The following is a 13,522-nucleotide window of genomic DNA, read 5'->3' as shown; positions in this document are numbered from 1 at the left end:
CTTGGAAGAAGAGACCAACACCACCCCTCTTTCCTCGCCCCGTGAAGGGGCGGCCCCAGCCGCCATTCTGTGGGCGGGACGTGCCTGGCCGCCATTTTGTGGGGCGGGGCGGTCGTATGCCCTGCGCGGCGGTGGCGGCGGCAGCGCGGGAGCCATGGGTCTCGGGCAGAACTCCGCCGCGAGGGGTGAGGCGGGGGGCCGGACCCTGGACCCCGGGCACAAAATGGCGGCGTGGGCGTACTACGTGTCAAGGCTTCGGGGGGGGGGGGGGCGGTTAATGGCGGCGACGTCCGCTGCTCAGCTGGCGGGGGGGCGGCGCGGGCAGGGGTTAATGGGACAGGCAGCGGAGTGCCTTTGATTTGAGCTAAGGGAGAGCTCAGTTCCATCTCAATAATTGTGGGGTTTGCGCCCCGCTGTCCGCGTGTTTCCTTTCGGTGTTTTTCCAGGCACCGCTCGTTCTCTGGAGTCGGTCACGGCTCGTGCTCAGCGGGGTCTGTGCTGAGCGGGTGTCTCCTCTGTGCTCCTCTCTGTGTGCGGCGTTTTCTATCTCGAACGCAAGGTCAGGCAGGGCTGGCTCCAGAACTCCTAATTAGCAAGAGATTTGACCGTTATGAAGCTCATGATAACATTGAAATTAGTCCTTGAGAAGTAATAGACTGGATAAATTTTCCTAAAAATCTTATGCACATATTCATGTAAGCAGGAAATACGTTCCGTCCCCAGTTCTCATCCTGTGGCACAGTATCGATGGAGATCACTCCCTCACGTTGCCCAGGCCTGGTAGAGGATGCTTGTTTTCTGAAACTTCAAAATGGCTCTAGAGAGTTCATTTGCCGGCGATTCAGTATCAGGGGGATGACTCACGGGAGCACGGCCGTTACCAAAAGTGTGTCTGACAATTGCTTTGCTCTGGAAGGGTCATTGTGTCTCGACAGTTCTCACGTTCCTAAACTGCAAATGTCCAAGGATTGCTGCCCTGGGAAAGGGCACAGGACTGAAAGCTGTTGCCTGTTAGGAGCTTCCCCGGCAGCCCTTTCACAGCCCACGCCAGAACTGGCGATTGGCAAATGCTTTGCTGTCGAACCATCACCTTGAGCTCAATGTTTCTGAGCCGAGCCAGGCACAGCCCCTTTCAGGCAGTGTTGTCTTAATCCTGCTGCTCTGCTGCTGGGCTCCGCCTTTGTTTGAGCCTTGTGCTTTGTGTGAAGCCTCTGGGTGTAAATTTCATTAAAACCTCTAAATCATTAGGGTTTTAGCTTATCCTCCAAACCCACCACTGCACAGCGAGGGTGGTAGTGATGCTTGTGCTGTGTAAGGATTGACCTGAGCCCTGCTAGCAGCAGCACTGTGTGTTTTAGCTGCTGTTGGGCAACCTGGTGGGGTGAAAGGTTTGGGGCAGGTGGAGGACAGAGCAAAGAGCAGAATTCTCTTATTTCCTCTAAAAAGGGAGCTTCACCTGCCTGGCTGTGGTTTCCAGTTACAAAGCTGCTCATGGTTTCTGCCCCTAGGACAGGGAATTCCATCCAGAAGATTTTTTTTGGGGGTACACTGCCAGCACAGGGGATGTTGGCAAAGGCCTTGCTGTAGCCTAAAATGAGTTACAGTGATGGAAGGCTGTGCTTGTTAAAGCAATCAAACCAAAGCCCTGAGGATGATTTTGTAATAGGCTGCGTTCCCAGCGGTAGCTCACTGTCTTTTACAGGCTTGCAAGAATTAGAACAGCTCCTTTACACAAGAAATTGAGAAGAATACTCAGTTTAGGGGGGTGAAGAGAAGAGCATGATCCAAATCAAACTGAAAATATCCTCCTTATCCCAGGAAAGCAGGAGTGCAGGCAATCAGAGCAGTCTGGAGGGTGCTTTGTTTAGGAGGCGGGGGCATATGGTTAATGTGATTTTTGTCAAGATTAAAGTTTATCAATGCCTGGCAGGTCACAGCTCTTTCTTCACCTTATGCATGTTTCACGCTGATGAATTTTGGAAGTTGTACTAATGCCAGTTTCCCCCGAGAAAGCCAGACACCAGAAGCTTCTTGTATTGTTGTGGGATTTAATTCCTGCTAGTAATGTGGGAGTTGATTGCTTTTGTGTATGTTGGTGTGGGTATGTGCTGAAAGGCTTCCCTTTCGAACTCAGGCAACGGTGCACCTCGTGTTCTTTGTCATGAGTTGTGTGGTGGCTTGCAGGTGTGGCCCAATGCTGACCAGAGATCTGGTCATGGTGACTTGTCTTTTGCTGGATCCAACAGTCTTTCTCCCTCAGGTGGCCTCTTCATCTGATGGTTTCAGTTAAACTAAGCCCGTGAGCCATAATCCCGTTTCTTGTGGATCTTGTGCAGTGGCAGAAGTGACTTTATCTGCTTGGGTGGTTGGCTTTTACTCTTTGGCTTTCGGTGCAGCCAGTTATCCTGGATGGCTCCTCAGTGAGCAAGTGTCATGTGTTTCTCCAGGTCTGGCCTGCATACGAATGGCTTTCTGTTGCAGACATGCAGACTGTTGTGAACGCCCGCTTGGACAACAGCAGCTCCTTCATCCGCAGCAGAAGCGGGGGAACAAGGCCTGAGAGGTCTGAGTGCTTCTGAAGACCTAAGTACAGTTTCTCTTGTCTGGAGTTATTGCCGTGTAGCTGAGACTTCCAAATAACATGAACGTTTTTTAAGCAGCAGAGATAAGTTGAAAATTGCCTCTGAGGGCTGTCTTGGAGTGACTTTGTAGTAGGGTGGCTCTCCCCTGTGATATTGCCAGTTCCTGGAAAAGTAAACTGATACATTTCCTAACCAGGATTGTGTACTTCTGGTGGAGCCAAGACCATCTCAGGTTCTTCTTACACTTGTCAGGGCAGGTGGCAAATGTGTGTTCTTCCTACAGATAAAATCTGAGCACGCTGGTAGATGCTACAGCTGCCTCTGTAGCTTAGATCCAGAAACATCCCATGATTTTCTAGTGCTTGAAGAAGAGAAGGGAAGAGAAACTTCCTTTGTCATCCAAATCTCTTGTTCATTAGGGTATTTCCTGGGATTTGCTTAATAATCACTCAAAAGTTGCTCTTAGTATTTTTATTTTAGAAAGAAATACGCCCTCTTGACATTCCCCATCAGTGTCACTCTGTTAACAGGTGCCTCTTCAAGTAATACTTCTGTGACCTTCAGAGCTGGCAGCAAGCTGTTGCGTTGGCACTGGAGGCCTTGTGAAACGGAGTTTAAAGTTTAAAACTTTAAAACTTGAAAAAAATTTAAAAACTTCTGAGCAGCATTTTCTTTCCAGGTGCATTTTTGTGGTTGACTTGGTTGGAAAGGTGAAATGGCCATTCCAGCTCTTCTGAGTCTGTGAAATAAAAACAGAAACCTGGCAGGGTGATACCATCATGAGAAACACAGTGACCGTTTGCTACTTTCAATTAGCTTTTGTATGTTGACATTGTGTCTGTTAAGGCAGTGCTCAGATTTCAAGGATGGAGTACTTTAAATGTTTGGATTTCATATATTAACAGTTGATATAATTTTCTATCCTGATGCAGCTCCAGAGAATGATTAAAAATAGCTAATACAGTGAAAAAGACTGCTATATAATTAAAAAAACCCCTTAAGCTGTTTGTATGTATACAGTCTGCCTGTGTGTGCAACAAATGCATCTGGCTCTCGGGAGAGGTTAGAGGATCACTGGAATTTACAGTTCCTTTGAATTAATGATGTTTGCTTGCTGGGCTGGGCGTGCTGTGTGTGGTTTTGTGGTAGGTGGCCCCAGGGATGGTCAGAGGGATCTGGGTTAGCTGCAGAGGTGCAGATTCTACAAGTTGGCTTTCCCTGGGGGAATCTACTGCCTCTAATTTAAGCTCTGACTGTTCATTGGGTTAGTTTGGGCTGTTTTGCTAAATTAAAGCAGATTTTCCTGGAAACTTTTCTTTAATTTCACCTCCTCCCTTCTTTACCTTATTAAAATCAATGCTTTATCTGGCCAGTTTGCACTGGGGAGATAAAGCGTAGAGGACTCACTGGGTGGCTGTGAAATACTGACTTCATAGTGTGCAGTCTGGGGCTTTTATTGTTTTAAGAAGTTTGGGATCAAGGAAACATTCCCTAAATTCTTTGATGTTTAAGTTGGTTTTCTGTATCTTAAAGTCACCTTACTGTTGTAGGGAGGGTTTGTTACTCGTTTGCAGGGGAAATCTCGATGTATGCTGGTCTTATTTGCTTCATTTACTGAGAGAATGAACTCTGGAGGATTTCTGCATCTTTTGCTCCTTCAGTAAGTCTCTAAAGGAGTGCCTGCTTTCCCTGGTCTCAAAGGGTTGCATCGTACAAATATCTGTCCAGTTCCATGTATTGCTACGTCCAGACCCTTGTGGGTCAGGGCGGCACGTGTGAACTAACGCAATGTTTTAGCCGAGGAAGGGGCTTGGTACAGGTTTTAGAAAAGGCAGTGGGACAGGGCAGAAAAGCTTCTTGATCCTTATAGAGCAAGCTCTGAGTGGCAGTGCAGCAAGTTGGTTAGCCATGGAAAGTAGCAAGAGCTAACAAAGGCTTTTTGTTTATTCATATCCTTTAGAGTTAACGTAGTAAGGTCTCTTGCCCCAGAGATGCTTTGTGGCTTAGAGTCTTTCAAATTCAATGCAACCATTGGAGGGCAAGATATAAATTCCCATTAGAGACTGTTTTAGTTTTCTTAAGTTTTGTAATTTGCTAAAACTTAAATTCCTGTTTGATTTGTTTGTCTGTAGCGTCAGCCAAACTCAGTGTGTGCACATTAGGACTACCTGTGTGAGTAGAAGCGGTGGATAAAAAGCAAAAAAGGAGCAGCTGCCTACAGGTCTTGAGAGAAACAGATGGAGCTATTGCATAACCAGAACCTTCAAGTTAAAGTCCAGCATCTTTTTGTGAGTTAGGGAGGAAACAATGGAAAAAAGTAGGAAAACTCCTTGCAGAAAAGGAAATTGTATCAAGTGAGCAAGACTGCAAATATTTTGGAGATGTCTAGCCAAGAGGAAAGTGAGGATGAGAGATCGCGAGAAAAGGATTTTTTCAGTGGAAGTTGTCTTTAAGTCAGGACCTACTCCAGTTAAAATAAAGTCTTGGTATTCTTAAATATAATCTTTCTGGATCTATATTCCTTCCTGTACACCACAGCAGGGATTTAATCTAAGCTGGCTTTCTGAAGCGTTGGTATATTAAATAATTTCCCCATTGCCAAACGCCTGTTAACAGTTTCAGCTGCAAGATGTGTTACGGTAAAAGCTGCTCAGTTACCCAGACATGCTGCTGCAGGCTGTAATCATAGCTAGTTTTGTGTGCTGGACTCAGAAACACTACGCTGCTGATGTTGGCATCACAGGTTCCCAAATAAAAGGTTAAAAAAAACCCAAACCCTGCCAGGTTCATCCCCAGCCTTGTGTAGAAAGGATCAGGGTGAAGGAAAACTCTGGTGAGGAGGAAGGACTAGATTAACTAGGTGAGTGTCAGAAGAAGGTGTAGTGTGAAGATTTGCGTCACCCCTACAGAATAAGGTCTGTTGGAAAGTGTTGCCTCAAGTAGTTTTGATGGAGTATTGAGGTAAAAAAGTGACAGCCACTCTGTTTTTCTTCTTTTATTCTAGTTGAATGGATTGCTGCGGTCTCCTTGGCAGCTGGAGCAGCTGCTGTGGGGTATCTAGCTTACAGAAAATTTCTCTCTAAAGACAAATGCTGCAAAGCGATGGTGAATCCCCATATCCAGAAGGATAACCCCAAGGTAGTCCATGCATTTGATGTGGAAGATCTGGGAGACAAGGCTGTCTACTGTCGTTGTTGGAGATCTAAGAAGGTAAGAGAAGAATAAATGGTCCACTTCTGTTCATGTGCATGCATGTTTCAACAAAACTAGTTTCACACTGCTTTATTTAGAGGAAGCTAGTTTATTTTCACTTAAACGTTCTGTAGTGAAATGTAGCGGTGTTTGAATCCATGAAGCTGTGCAAATTTATGCCATCATGCAGAGTAAAGCCTGCAGATCAGTGCTAGTAGTGGACAAAATGTTTATGTAGCAATAAAGAAGCAGATCCAGAGAAAGGAGAGCTGCTGTATGGGGCAATCACAGAAAATTCACAGAGAAAGTGGATTGCGCGTCCAGTCCATTCACCACTGGCATACATTTAACAGCTGCTTTTAGAAATCAAGGTACTAATGTGGGGAGACTGAAATAATACAAACCTTCACAGCCAGATAACTGAGGCTAGCAGCCTTGATGTAGCCCTCTCTCCATCAGTGAACAGAATACCAGACTTCCCAAGCCTTAGACACAGGTGTAGTCAGGCCACACTGCAATTTTCCTTGTGCTGTAGCTTTCAATTCTTGCTGTTGTCAGGTCTGATTTCATTGCCTTGACCATGAAAATGACTCAGGAAGTTACACATTTGTAGCTGTGTTTGGTTTAACACTAAAACACGTCTGAGGATTCAACTGCATCATGACTTGATTCTGAAAGAGTCCTGCAGAGGTGGGCTTGTCGTTTTTGCCCTGTCCAGCATCTGAACAAAAAACCAGCATTCCCTCCTCTCCTCTCGCTGCCATTGTCAGGGTGTCCTCTGTGGACTAAGTTACACATCATACGATGTATGACAGGGAGGTGTGTATGTTTACGTGCAGCGCTGTTGGCTGTACAGTGTGCAGGGATCACACGTGTAGCAACATTGGTGCTGAACTTTGTGCTAAGTCTCAACTGACAGCCAGAATCCAGCATTAGAAGCTGCCGCAAGGGCTAGAGCTTCAGAAAAGAAAAATGTGGAGGAGTGAAGTTGCTGTAAGTATATGCTCTTCATTTTGTTACTTGAATTTGGATTTACTTTGGGCTGCGATCATATAGGCATCTCCTTCGGTGCTTCTGAAAAAAAAAAACCCAATCCTAACCTGAACTACTCTCTACTTTCTGCTTCCTACAGAAGCATGCTGGTGACCCCATTTCTGATACAAGCCAAGATGCCGTTGGCCTTCTTGGCCACCTGGGCACACTGCTGGCTCATGTTCAGTCGGCTGTCAACCAGCACCCCCAGCTGAAAGGAAGCAGACTGGGCTACTTTAAAGCGAGTCCATTCTCAGAACTCTAGTCTGAAAGGCCTTGTAAAAGCATTAATCGTAGATTAATAGAATCACCAGGTTGGAAGGGACCCACTGGGTCATTGAGTGCAACCATTCCTAACACTCCCTAAACCATGCTCTTCAGCACCTCGTCCACCTGTCCCTTAAACACCTCCAGGGAAGGTGACTCAACCGCCTCCCTGGGCAGCCTATTCCAGTGCCCAATGACCCTTTGAGACAGTGGAAGATTTTGAAGGCATTTGCTTTCTTTGACTGATGCTTAATACTGAGTATTTTAATCAGCTTGTTGTGCTTCAAAGACTGCAGTTTCTGGTTTTGCTGCTTTCCTCTTGCCCTGATGGTTTGGCCTTGTGTGGTGGGTAGCATGGTCTTCAAGATGTGTGTGCTGCTTCTTGTGTTCAGTTATTGCCAAGCGGTAATAAAAGACAGAGGTGATCATCATCGTTCTCGCGTGCGTGTCGTCTTTGGAAGGAGCTGGCTAGCATTATTTGTTTCCTGTAGTTCTCAAACTAAGATTCTCTTAAAACACGTAATCATGTTTATGTGGTGGGAAGATGTTACCGTGTGTGCTTCCCATTCAGGGAATTACAGTTACTTCAGAAGCAATAGGTACTTGCTGTGGTTTTGGGAAGGGAGAGGCATATAAGAATCTCTATTTTGTATACAAGTTAGAGGTATCTTCCTCTTGTATGGCTGTGCAAGCACTTCTTGTAGAATCATTAGGTTGGAAAAGACCTCTGACATCATCAACTTCAACCGTACCTGTCCCACTAAATTGTATCCCCAGACACCTCATCTACCCGTCTTTTAAACATCTCCAAGGATGGAGGCTCAGCTGCCTCACTGGGCAGCTGTTCTAGTGCTTGAGAACCTTTTCTGAGAAGAAATTTTTCCTAATGTCTAATCTAAACTTCCCCTGATGCAGCTTAAGGCCATTCCCTCTCGTCCTATCACCAGTCACTTGGGAGACCAACACCCACCTCTCTGCAACCCTCCTTTTGGGTAGTAGCGTTAAGGTCTCCCCTCAGCCTCCTCTTCTCTAGGCTAAGCAACCCCAGTTCCCTCAGCCACTACTCATAAGACTTGTTCTCCAGCCCCTTCACCACCCTCACTGCTCTTCTCTGGATGTGCTCCAGCCCCTCAATGTCTTTCTTGTAATGAGGGGCCCAAAACTGAACAGAGGATTTGAGGTGTGGCCTCAGCAGTGTAGAGTACAGAGGGAGAACCACTTTCCTGATCCTGCTGGCCACACTGCTTCTGATACAAGCCAAGGTGTCATTGGCCTTCTTGGCCACCTGGGCCGCTGCTGGCTCACATTCAGTTGCTGTCAACCAACACCCCCAGGTCCTTCTCTGCCAGGCAGCTTTCCAACCACTCTTCCCCAAGCCTGTAGCGCTGTGTGGCGTTCTTGTGTCCCAAGGGCAGGACTCGGGCTTGTTAGCCATCCCGTTGGCCTCAGCCTGTGGATCCAGCCTGTTCAGATCCCTCTGCAGAGCCTCTCTACCCTCAAGCAGATTGGCTGTTCCTCACAGTTTAATGTCATCTGTGAACTGCAGATTATCCCCTCGTCCAGGTTGTTGATAAAGATATTGAACAGGACTGGACCCAGCATGGAGCCCTGCGGACACCCAATAGTGACCAGCCTCAAAATGTACCACTTGTGTGTTTCCAATGCAGGGAATTACAGTTACTTCCAAAGCAATAGGTACTCCTTGTGGTTTTGGGAAGGACGAGGCCTATAAGGATCCCTATTCCACATGCAGGTTAGCAGTATCTTCCTCTCCTGTGACTGTGTAAGCACTTCTCATCAGATTTGGCCTCATCTGAGGCATTAAGCTGTTAGTAGAACTAGTAGTGTTATAAGCTATAGTGTTATAAGTGTTCTTCTCCTGTGTGCACTGACACTGTGCCTCCCTTACTGCTAGCTTCACAGGGTGTGCCTCCTGCATGGGGAATAACAACAGCCAGGCCGTACTAGTGGGTTTTGGAGTAGCTCTTAAAAAAGGAGCAGGATCATCTTCAGTTGGTGGGGTTTTTTTGCTGAAATATAGTGTACTGTACTTTGTTTGTGCTGGCCAGAGTCTTCCTGGAGTGCATATACTTTAAAAAACCACACGTGATATCTTCCAATAAATCTATCTTGGGATGTAATTGTCTGTTATAGTAGGTGGTAGGTAATTCTTTAAATGGCCCTTTCTCATTCAGCATTGTGCTCTGCGGGCACTGCATAGCACTGCTTGTCACGTTTTGTGGAAAGACACAGTATCAAATTTATCAGTATAGAGGCAAGAGTTTTGTCTTAAAAGCAAACTGTAATTAGTCTAAAGGTAGAACACTTGTTTTCTGACTCTTCTGCATTTTTAAGTGTTTGAGCTGGGTGTGGGGAGGTTTGCTTTCTTTTGCAATGGCCTGGAAGGTGGTGGAATATAATTTGCTTTCTTCTAAAACTCTGTGTCTTTCAGAGCAGTGTTAGTCCCCAGGCTGCGGATTGAGGAATACTGTGCAGGACGTCAGAAGAAATAGTGGTAAAGAGGCTTAAACCTGTTCAGTGTCAAGGGAAATCATCTGAGCTGTCCAGATGACTGCACAGTTCCCTAGGGTCTGAGCTTTGGCTGCTATCACTTTTGGCTGCTTTCTCTTAATTAAAGGTGAACATGGCCTTAAGCTGCATCATGGGAAGTTCAGATTGGACCTCAGGAAAAATTTCTTCGCAGAAAGGGTTCTCAGGCACTAGCAATGGCTGCCCAGGGAGGTGGTTGAGTCACCATCCCTGGAGGTGTTCAAAAAGGGTAGATGAGGTGCTTGGGGATATGATTTAGTAGTGGACAGGTATGGTTGGAGTTGAAGATCTCAAAGGTCTTTTCCAACCTAGTGATTCAATGTTGTGTCAGGCCCGGGATCCATCTGTTCAGTATCTCATCTTCAAGGTGACCGAGCAAGTGCTTTGAAAATGTGTTAGGTTTTTGAGAAGCTCAAGTCTAGTGTCCAAGCCTCTGGAAGCCAGTGGTTCAGCTGACCCAGAGGATTAATTCAGAGCAGTCAGAGTTGGTAGCTGTTAAAGTTGTCTTGATGCTCTCTGGATCTATGAACCCCACCATTTTTGTCACTTGCAAACTTGAAATGAGGGTGTTCTGCGGCTGGACCTTGGACTTGCCTTCTTGGGGTGTGTGAGTAATTATTGTCTGATCAAAGCTGGATCAGAGCTTCCATGAAGACTGATGGACTGTGGTGTTGCGTGGAAAGACAACGGGCCCGGAAACACCTGGGTTGGAAGCTGATTGGTGTCGCAGGAATGTGTGCCTGTTTACTCAGTTTTTTTCCACGTATCCGTCAGTACTTACTCATTGAGTCACAAACGTCTGATTTGATGATAAAAGCTCCTGCATGGATTAGCTTACTTGAGTGTTCTCTGCATTCAGGGTTTCTTTATTTGGAAATGTCACCTGCCATTTATAGGGTGAGTTTTGACGTTTTGTAACTGAAAAACAACAAAAACCCCACCTCACCTCTCTTCCTTCTGCCCCCAACGCTGCCCTACAGAGCATGTGACTTTATCTTTAGAGCTCTTCTTGCAAGTGTATTATCTTCATTATATTGTTTTTGTGCGGTACTTTGAAATCTTTTACTCTAAGCATGGATGATAGGGTGTTAATTTTTTTCAGGGGCTGTGACTGAGGCACAAACATTGGGATCAGTGGAAAGTTGAAGCCTGTTTGCTTGTGACTGTGCTGTGAGGGATAATTCTGTTGCAAAAGCCTAGTAACACCCAACTTTGATTCCCATTGCATCTAAACGGACAAAATAGTAACTGAATGGAAAATACTGGTATACCGTTTCTGTCATCATCTCCAGAATTTCCTCTGCAGAGGAGGCATAGCCCTGAAAACGCGTCCTTGAGAACTGATGGGATCTAACCCCACTCACATTGTTTCACAGAGTGTTCTTTGGCTCTTGGAGGAGCAGAGCAGTTGTGACCGATCTGGGACATGGGCAGTTACAGCTGGCTAAAGGAGTCTGTGTATCTGGCTCTGACCAGGCTCTTCTAAGGGTTTTTTTTATGGAACAAGCACTTGAAATTGCTTCCTCAGTGCTACCTGTAAAACACCTTGAAGAACAGCCATGTCAATTGGAAATGCAGTTTATTTATGTTAGCACGTCAAAATCCTAATGTGGAAGCCAGCTTGCATGGATGAGATAAGCTGTCTGTGTCAGGATGAAGCAAAGGCAGCTTGCTACTCTAGAGACTGTCTGGAGGTAGGACTATTACACAGATGTGTCTCTTATTTAAGAGAAAGCTAGGGAAACTGGCCTTTTTCTCATTGTGCACTATGGAAAACAAGGAAAAAAAATCAGCTTTGGATCTCCTCCTGTTTCTCTTCTTCTCCCCACTTACCTTCTGTGACTGCGCTCAACTCTGGCTGTTGCCCAGGAAGGTGGGGTGTGAGGCAAGGTTGAGAGCAAGATCCTCCAGGTGGGTTACGGTTGAAGGTCAGGCTGCATTTTCCTCATGCTGGCCTCAGGCAGGAACACCAAACAGAGTGCAGTTGAGCTGCTGCTTTTTCTTAACAAGGCTTTCATCTGCTCTGCGCTTGCATGACCAAAACTAGTGTTCAGCTGGAATTCAGAGAGATCTGAGGCACCAGCACAAAAACTCTGGTCTGCAGTCAAAGTGGGTTTAATGAGAATATATTCTAATGAATTTTCAACCTAGATTCTTAATTCTGACTCTGCATGTGTTTATTCTTTCCTTTTTCAGTTCCCGCTGTGTGATGGCTCTCACACAAAGCACAACGAGGAAACTGGCGACAACGTTGGGCCTCTGATCATCAAGAGGAAGGAGGCATAGAGTGGACAGTAGAAGCTACAAAATGAATGTCTGACAAATCCTCTGCTCACTTGTAATGGGGGGAAAAACCACAAATACTTTGTCGTATCACTGCAGACTTTCCAGTGTAGCATATACATCAGGCTTTGGCTATGTATTCTCTCTGGTCCTTGTCTTGTTTTAATCACTACAAAGCATAATTTACTAAATAGTCATGGTTTAAATTTTTTGTCCTGTAAAGTGTGTGTACCCTCTCATTGAGTATGAAACTAAAATGACGCACAGAATATATTTCAGTAGAATAGGTATTAAAGTATTTTCAAATAGATGTGCATTACTCTGAGGCCATTTGATAGAAAATGTGTTCAGAAGGTAGATCTTAATATTCTGGAGAGATTTTAAAGTCACAGGTCTGGAAAGAGTTCTGTGTAAAAGGCAGCAGCAGGAAAGAAATCCTGGTGCTGAAATGCAGCTTAACTTCTGCTTGTGCTACTTTTTCTGCAGGCGTCACGTTTGGCCTATAACACTGCCGTTCTGAGGGGCTTCTGTAGAAGAACAAATTTGAAATAGCAACTATGAACAGAGAACATAAGAGGCTCATAGCAGGGTGGGGCTAGCGGGCAACTTTGCCGTCGATTTTTCAGCGGTGTTGACCCTTGACCCTACTACTGTACGGCATGAAGAACATAATGCCAGAGCTGCAGACCTGTATTTAGAGTAGGATTAGGAAGATCGTCTCTGTGACAGAGCTTTCTTCATAGACAGTGGAATGATTACAAAGTGCTCAGCAAGTGGTAGTCTGGGGGTGGCCGGTTTCTCTTTGCTGCTGGAAAGCCTTAGTTTAGCTTGCAGTCTCTAGCAGCGAAGCTGACTTCCCCAGACCACGGGACACTTCTTGTCAGGGAGGCTATGATAATTTATTCCGGAAGCTAAAATAAAAACTAAAAACCCACCCCTCATTACTGTCTATTGCATCACTGCTCTGGCTGGTTCCGGAGGACTCTTCCCACTGTGGAGCGAGGAGACGCACCTTTCTTACTAAGTGGCCTTAGGCTCTATGTGTCTTAAACAACTCCTGTCTAACTACTACTGTGGTTCAGCGAATTTTACCTAGAAAAGGCATTGGCAACAGCTAAGAACAAGGGGGAAAGGAAGGGTGAGACAAAGCTCTCGTCCTCCTTTCGTGTGGCACTTGCCTGCCCTGTCTGACAGGGCTGTGTTAATGGCTCTAATGTTGGTTTCCTTCAATAGCTTTGATTTAGCAACAGCAAACAGCTACAAGCCAAAACCCAAGGAGTGGGGTGGCAGAGGGCAGTTTTGAATCAAACACAGTCCATTAGTGTAATTGCAGACTGTGAGATGGAGCTTGGTGTCCTGGGACAGAGAGTCTACCTCGGAGCTAGAGGAACGGCCTTTTTGCAAAGCTGACATATTAACCTGGACCCTTGAGGGTTCTTCTAGAGGAGCAGGCAGTGGAGGTTTTATTTGAGGGTTTTTTTTTATGAGACGACTGGTCAGGATTGAAGAAAATATTTTGCATATTCTTGATGTGAAACTTTCAGAGACTGAGGTCTTAGCTGACAAGTCAGAACTTCGGCAGAAGGCACAAAAAGTAGGGAAGGTGGCACAGAGGC

At 45.8% G+C, this 13,522-nt stretch overlaps 1 protein-coding gene across 1 annotated transcript; it reads left to right on the top strand.

Annotated features, from left to right (window-relative positions):
- Nucleotides 1–51: 51 nt before the first annotated feature.
- CISD1 (CDGSH iron sulfur domain 1) lies at nt 52–12,662 on the top strand. Its single transcript, XM_054071610.1, has 3 exons — nt 52–185; nt 5,587–5,792; nt 11,820–12,662. Exons 1-3 carry the CDS (start codon nt 155–157, stop codon nt 11,907–11,909), a joined length of 327 nt encoding a protein of 108 aa, XP_053927585.1. The 5' UTR covers nt 52–154; the 3' UTR covers nt 11,910–12,662.
- The last annotated feature ends 860 nt before the right edge of the window (nt 12,663–13,522 follow it).

Source organism: Cuculus canorus, chromosome 7 (genome assembly GCF_017976375.1).
Source record: "Cuculus canorus isolate bCucCan1 chromosome 7, bCucCan1.pri, whole genome shotgun sequence".
NCBI lineage: Eukaryota > Metazoa > Chordata > Aves > Cuculiformes > Cuculidae > Cuculus > Cuculus canorus.
Note: the sequence above shows the minus strand (reverse complement) of the source record. Positions and strands in the feature narration are given on the sequence as shown.